Raw genomic sequence first — 7,407 nt, forward strand, 5'->3', positions numbered from 1 at the left:
TTGTAATACAACAACGAAAGGGCATCCCTAATGCACCAGGCTCCCTTCTTTCCATGGGGTTATTTTTGCAATAGCCATACCCTTGTTGTTTTGCAAAGTGATTGTTTTCACAACTTGTACCCATAACCTTCTAGTCATAAAGGGGCAACAATTTGCACGTGCTACTATTGCTACAATGAAATTTTAGAGAGTGCAAGAGGTTTCCTGTACTTGGAACTTGAATGATAACATGAAAGGCAAAATGGTTCTCAAAAGTAATAGAATATTTGCAGTCAATAAGTAGTTGAATGGCATGATAACTGGCATGTAAGACAGGGAAGCTCATATAGTTAATGGCTAAAGTAACTCAACATAGATATTTTCTTTGGATGTTCTGTTAAGTAACCCTTAAATATAATAAGAACATAAATTGCCATTGCCTAGTTCATGAACATGGAGAAGGGGGAAAAAGGCCGCTTTCTTTTAGCTAAGGTGAGGAACTACTATTTTGAATATAGGTTCTCCTTCATTGGGCAGATATCTTAGAAGCAACCAATACTTGACTAAAAATTGAAAAAATGTTATTTTCAAATGAACCCAACAGGCAAATGGGAGTGTCTCAAAATAAAATCAATAAACCCCGCCCAACCAGTTCTTGATAAGAAAAGGCAATCAAAGATCATGAATATACCTCATCATCCTTGAGATAGGGTTCAACCCAATTCCATAATGTCTTTGGATCCGCAGCATATCTCAAGTAAAGAAACCCAACCTGCATGGATAAATTGGTTCACTGTAGCCAGTGGGAAGGCAAAAATGAAATAACAAACAGAACCAAGGAGGAGTAATTGCGACAATGATGAATGGTAAGATAAGACCTTATTTCAATCCATATTTGCACATATAATTACAAAATTTTCACCACAAGAGAAACTAGAGATCCAGAAAAGACAAAAGGAAATGGAAATATATGTGGTTACATCCCTCTGAACATCTTTAAGTCCAAAACATGAAAAACACAAGACAAAAATGAAATAGCAAATGCACCAGGAAGGAGTAATTGTGACAATGATGAATGGTAACATAATGATCTTATTTCATTCCATATTTGCACACATAATTACGAAATTTTCCACAAAAGAGAAACGGATCCCAGAAAAGGCAAAGGAAATGGAAATATACAGGGTTACATCCTTCTAAACATTCATTAAGGCCACAACATGACAAACAACATAAAAAAAAAAAAAAAAGAATCACTATTGTGTCATGACCCAATGAGCAATAAAGGGGCAATATTGTAATAGGGTTACAATAGTTTGTTGGGAGATATTTTGCAATCTGTTAGGAGAACATGGGTGTTGTTATGAGTTAGCAGCCAGCTACACCTATAACAGGGCTACTTGTAAGAAGATGGGAAGTTATGTGAAATAAGATTGAAATCCTTTCCTTCTAATTCTCTCTATCCCTCTCTCGGTTCTCTCTGATTTCTCCCTCCCTTTCTGCTAGTTTCTCTCCTTCCCTCAAATTCTCTCATTCTAATTTCTCCCCTAATTCTAGTCTCAACCCTAGGTAACCCTAGGAATGTGACATATTGTTGTTCCATCATTAAGAAGCTATAATAACAAAGCCTCTTTGGATATATATTACTTTTTACATTCTTGAAGCGGAAAGAAAATGTTTACATATATTTTCACCAACCAAATATTCTACCCAGTTCAAGCAACAGTGTGATGTCTTATTTACTTAAAATTATGAGCTAAAAGCCGGGAATATGAATGGCATAGCAATCACTATTATTCATTCATAAAGGTAAATTTCCAGTAAAAAAATAATTAAGCATCACATGAAGAGGTGCTACTCACTGCTCTTATGTAAGGAGAATCTGGATGCTTTAACAGGCCATGCATTTGCTTGACAGTTAGCTTCATAGTGAAAAACTTATAGAGTAGACAAAATGCCGTTGAAGGGCCTCGACAGTTTCCCGTCATCCATGGCTCTACGTGATCAACTTGATTGTAAATCTCATCTATCACTTCATGGTAAGTTTTCAGTCGGTAAAGCTCTTTGAAATAATCAGACGAAAGGATGTTCATGCAAAGAACCTTCTCCAAAAGCTGATCAATTGGTTTCCCCGAAGTTTGTATCTCCATAATGGGTCATCAAACAGAAGTTCTTGGACTCCAGTAACTGCAATCTGTGAGAAGAATAGTGTTTAAAGGGTCTGAGCTCATTTCTATAGCAATATAGATGAATCCGCCACAAAAAGAAACCGAAAAACAAGTACCTTCAACGTAAGTCAAAATATCTATACCCGGTCTAATAAATCAGAAAATACAGAACAAAGGCACATACATTTTCTTCTGCCGTCAGAAACCAAGAACAAAAAAGAATCCAAAATCCCTTGTAACCAGGACTTCAAAAGATGGAGAGAAACAAAATTCAAACTTGGGGCGAAGTATGCAAAAGAAACAGCTATGAAAACACAATTGGGGGGAGCGGGGGAGAGGAATGAACAAATCCACATAAGAGCAAACGATTACCTATCCATAAGCATATACATGTGTATGTCCGAACAAATTATCGAAGTTGAACAACATTGAAATTGAAGAACAAAAAGTAGAAGAAACGCTTTATGCACGTACAATCGGAACCCTAGCATTACGAAATTCAAAAATAGTGACCTCTCAATCAGTGGAATAAATTGAGCAGAAACAGAAATTGACTTGATATAGCAGCAGAATTAGGGCTTCTTACTCTCTTGATTCGTCAATCAAAGCCACAGAGAAAGAGGGGAGAAGAGGACGGAAGCAAGCGAGCGAATAGAAATGGAAGCTCGAACCAGGCCAGGACTCTATATGTGACGAAACGAAAGCCGAGAGGTATGATGCCCTAGAATGCTTGTCATCATGCTATCTTAAGGCCTAAGACTACAGGCCGTAGTGGACTTTTGGTCATGCAGCCCAACTCTCGGCCCAAATAACCAAAAAGTACTTAGTTCACATAAGGTTTTTTTTTTTTTTTCTTTGATAGTAACAAAACAATTTTCGTTTTAAAGAAAATAAGGCTGATAAAATAAAAATATTGAATTTCCCTAAATATGTTCTAAAATCTCTTCTTGGTTGCAAACTAATTGGCTTAAAAATAAATTCACAAATCTTAATTTTTAATTAATGAATACACTACTTATCTTAAAGTCTCTTCTTAATTGTTTCTAAATTATTTAGTCTAAAATATTTATAAGAGACATTATTCTGAATTCGAAATGAAGGACATCCAAAATGGGAGGTTTAAATTTTGTGTGAAAGGGAAAAATTACTTTTTTATCTTTACATAAAAATTTGCACGATGTTCACACAAAAATGTAATACGCCTATTGCAATAAATTTTGACCTTTCTTTTATTTGTACTAGTATTCTATTATTCTTTTGATTTTAATTTTCATAAATCAGTTTTGTCTCCTAAAGTATATCATTTATTGGTTATATTGATTTGCCTAAAAAAATTAAATTTAGGGCTGAAAATTTTGTTTATTCAGGGGTACCAATTTATATATTTTTAATTAAATTTATGGTACCACTAAAATAGTATAGACCAATTAAGCATTAAGAAGACAATTTGAAATAAGACAACCTTCCTTATCCCCACCTAGTTCCCTATTATATCACTTGTTTGTTAATTAAGATATAGACAACAAATATAAAAATATAAAAGTATTATAGATTTTTATTATTTTCAATATATTTGTTAAATTTATTTGACGACCCTTAGAAAATATGTCACATGATTTATTATCTAACATTTTTCAGATATACTTATATTATACATATTTCTCGCACCACTTCTTATGAGCTAGACTTAGTTCAATAGGCCAACCCAATTGCCTAAAGTCCAGTAAGCACAGCCGAGTTGGTCAGGGCAAGCTCGTACATTGCTGAAATCATAGTTCAGATCCTGGAACCAAGCAAGCTCTTAGCGATATACCCAACGAGTTTCTAACAATACTTCTAACTCGCTGATCTAACCGTTCAGCTTGCCGGTCAAACCATTCAGCTCGTATAACAACATTGCAGCTAAATAACCTGAAAAAATGGACCCACCTACTTTATTTGATGCAAATCGGATCCCTAATAATACGGAGTCCCACTCCTGATTTTATGGAGATGATAAGGACATCTTGTCCCCCATGATATCATCTATACACTTTTGTATCTTATGTAATTGTAAACACCCTCACTATAAATAGGGGTCAATAACACCATTGTGGAGGGAGATAACAACTATAATAACATATTGTTATTTTGTCGGAATACTTAGAAAGTAGTCGTAAAGTAGGTATCGTTCTGCCCGAATCACGTAAAAACCTCCTACGTACTTTCTATTTCGTTCCTCTTCCTTACATTTGGGCTTATTTACTCATTGCGGGCTTACGAATCACGATCGGCTAATTTTGAACGCCGACAACTTATCTCTCTCCCTCTCAAAATAAGTATATCATAGACCTTACAAATAAAAATAATAATGTATATATTTTTAATGCATTCTAAAATTTGAATAAACAATATAATAAAAATTTTGAAATATTTTCTAACATTATCTTGATCATTACATATCTTAATCAAGAAAGCATTTTAGTCTTATCTTGATACAATTTTATCCTATTTATTTTAACAAACGCTATCTAAAGGGTAAGAATCCCATTCTTCTTGAGAATAATTTAATAATTATTTTATTATTAAAAATAAATTAATGATATTTAACTAGCCACCATTTGTAATTTTTTATTTATTTTGTTTTTTTGTAGCAAAATGGAGAAAGAAATGATATTTTAGGAAACCAATTACAATTAATTGCAGAGGAGAGTAATGCACAGCCATAGCCATGAAATTCAAGGGAAATATATGTTATTTTTTAAGACATAAGGATGATGAGTATAATTTAAAAAAATCTCAAGGATTTATCAAAAATTAAAATAAACAAGAATTATAGCATAATTAAATCCATCAAAGATTTTTCTTATTAATTAAGAACAACAAAATATAACAAAATTCTCCAATTAAAATCCATGATAAATAACTTATCCAATACAAAACGTTTTGAACCTTACTTCCTCCACAATAACCACAGGTTGAACTCAATTTTGTTTACATGTTCATAATACATTATATAATATGAAAAAATAATTTATATAAATATAGTTTAAATTTTTTAATTTATACATATGATGGAGTAAGGGTGGGACAGGGCAAACCAGAATCGGGAGAGAATGATATATAATTTTATTATTCCTTGTCCTTAATAAGAAAAATTGAGGATTATCTTACCCCACTCTCATATTATTCTTTATTAGTTGGAGACTTTTGTCATCAATACTCATTTTAATAAAAATCTCGATACTCGCGCCATCGATTACATCAGGAAAAATAAATCGCAAGTTGGGCATTTGACTCTTGCACATAACGAGAATCGAACTCGCAATCTACTAAATTGACACTATCATATTGTTCATCCTACCACTCGAGCTATGCCATGGGAGCTTAGTTTAATCAATATTTATTTCATGGGCATCTCTATTTTTATCATTATTAGGTATAATCAATTAAAATAAAAAGACAACACAAATAACACCACCCCCAAAAAGAGGCTTAAATGCATATTTTTTATTGACACAATAAAACAAGTACTGATCTCACATCTCTAACTACATGTAGCGTTCCTAATTATGAAGCTGCTGCTCTCAACTATTACATTTTAACACTCATCCATCTATACATTGACTGATTTTTACAACATACGCAAAGCGACAAAAGAAGAGAGCAAAAAGAAAAGGCCCAAAATTAAGGGAAAAGATAAAAAGGTACTGAAATATAGGAACACCCATGAAGACTCTTATTCGTAAGCACGAACGATCATCAGTTAGCTAGAAGCTTCCAATATTCTGCTGAAAAATGTAAGGAAATTAACTGCAAGAGATGGAGCTTGAGCATTTGGTACCCACAATGTGGAAACTTGGCTCTCTGGGGACTGTTAATGGCCTACTTGATCTGCAAAACGAAAGAAAATGAGCAACTAGTAGTACTAATATATAGTTAAATTGGGCACTGGAGATATAGAATGACTTGTTCTATTAAGCCTGCTAATTCTGTGATATTGAGTGACAAACAGTATGTTAATTAAAATGTCAGAAACAAGAGTTAGAACTACCTTTGAGGAAAGAAGGGTCTATCGAAAAACGGCATCAATTGAGCTCTGGGAATCATCTCCTTTCTCAGCATCCTGACCTCTTCTTCCTCAATCATCTGCCTCATGTTACATTAGAGTGTGTGCTTTGACAAAATAAGATCAGAATTAATTTAACTATACAGTTTAATTTCACAATAATGAATTTACCTTCTGCAGCTTCTCTACTTGCCTTTTGTGCTGCTCCATGAGATACAGTTTGGTTGCAACCTGCATTTAGCATGTTCATTGGCTTAGAGAAGGATTGGATTGAGGTCAATTAATTCACTATAAAATTAATGTGAAGGGCTTAGAAGATTTTACACAACCGTGTAATTGAAGAGGGCTCTTCTGGCAGCTCTTTGCTCTGTGTGGAGTTTGATTTCCTGTGGCTTCTTAGTGTTCTCTTTGGCAGCTACCGGAAGCTTTTGGGTAACCTGCAGGTGGGTTTTCTTAATTATAACAAGTCTCTAATCTGTTTTGGAGGGAGCGAGAGAAATAGATAATAAGATCACCTTGAGTTTGTCGCCTTGTCGCTCTTTCAGCTCATCTCTGGACTGTGAAGGAATCCCACCAGAAGCATCAATTTTAGTTAAAACTACTCTTCCGATTAGCCATAGCTCGTACTTTTTAAGTATAGAAGCTGCTAGCTAGGATAAACTAACACTAGCTGGAGCAAGTACAGAAAGATCAACACAAAATAAAATCGATCTGTTGATCTCTTTGATACTAAAAAAGCTAGGGTGCATGGAATGAGAAACCGAATTACCTGAACTGTGGGGTACACGCAATTCCCTTAGAACTTGCATTTATTTTTCTCATTGCATCTTCATAACATTTTAATAAAAAAGCTTCAAAAATATTTTGAGAAATACAACGAGTGCCGCTCAAATTGCTTATTTTTGTTTCTTTTCTTTGGGCGCCTTTGGTAGCGCGAAAAAGGTCATATTTCTCACATCACAAGGGGAATGACATGATGATGACTAGAGTAGCCACCATTGACATTGAGCTCATAGTTGTCTGTAGTGTGGTTAATCAAGTTTTATGTAAATTAAGAAGTTGATCAGAAAATAATTAATGAAACAACTCTACATGTATTTTCCTACCCAAGATTGGCTTTTGGTGGCCTGTTGAACTTGAGGCTGAACATATCTCACCACGCCTTTCCTGGGAGGCGACTGAACAGCAGACTGTGGCTTCACAAACTTAAAA

At 34.3% G+C, this 7,407-nt stretch overlaps 2 protein-coding genes across 15 annotated transcripts in view; both read right to left on the bottom strand.

The window, feature by feature from the left end:
- Positions 1 to 7,407, bottom strand: part of LOC127803328 (pre-mRNA splicing factor SR-like 1) — a 36,913-nt gene that overhangs the window by 17,292 nt on the left and 12,214 nt on the right. For 5 of the 12 annotated variants that reach the window (XR_008023497.1, XM_052339464.1, XM_052339466.1 and 2 more), the window contains one exon: positions 671 to 751. The exons of 2 other annotated variants lie outside the window; for them this stretch is intronic. Coding sequence is in view for 9 of the 10 variants with exons in the window: in XM_052339464.1 (XP_052195424.1) it covers positions 671 to 751 (81 nt within the window). In the remaining variant the exon portion in view is untranslated. Of the gene's footprint in view, positions 1 to 670; positions 752 to 1,841; positions 2,174 to 2,519; positions 2,586 to 2,733; positions 2,876 to 7,407 lie in introns of those variants that run through there. 5 more of the 12 variants (XM_052339469.1, XM_052339463.1, XM_052339468.1 and 2 more) reach the window with 5 other exon arrangements.
- Positions 5,719 to 7,407, bottom strand: part of LOC127803331 (microtubule-destabilizing protein 60) — an 18,660-nt gene continuing 16,971 nt past the window's right edge. The window contains exons 2-7 of one of the 3 annotated variants that reach the window (XM_052339476.1): positions 7,302 to 7,400; positions 6,711 to 6,752; positions 6,525 to 6,632; positions 6,367 to 6,426; positions 6,181 to 6,275; positions 5,719 to 6,020 (exon numbers count right to left, since the gene is read on the bottom strand). In XM_052339476.1, the coding sequence (XP_052195436.1) occupies positions 5,936 to 6,020; positions 6,181 to 6,275; positions 6,367 to 6,426; positions 6,525 to 6,632; positions 6,711 to 6,752; positions 7,302 to 7,400 (489 nt within the window). In that variant the 3' untranslated portion in view covers positions 5,719 to 5,935. The remainder of the gene's footprint in view (positions 6,021 to 6,180; positions 6,276 to 6,366; positions 6,427 to 6,524; positions 6,633 to 6,710; positions 6,753 to 7,301; positions 7,401 to 7,407) is intronic. The other 2 variants (XM_052339478.1, XM_052339477.1) reach the window with 2 other exon arrangements.

This window comes from Diospyros lotus, chromosome 6 (assembly GCF_014633365.1).
Source record: "Diospyros lotus cultivar Yz01 chromosome 6, ASM1463336v1, whole genome shotgun sequence".
Lineage (NCBI taxonomy): Eukaryota > Viridiplantae > Streptophyta > Magnoliopsida > Ericales > Ebenaceae > Diospyros > Diospyros lotus.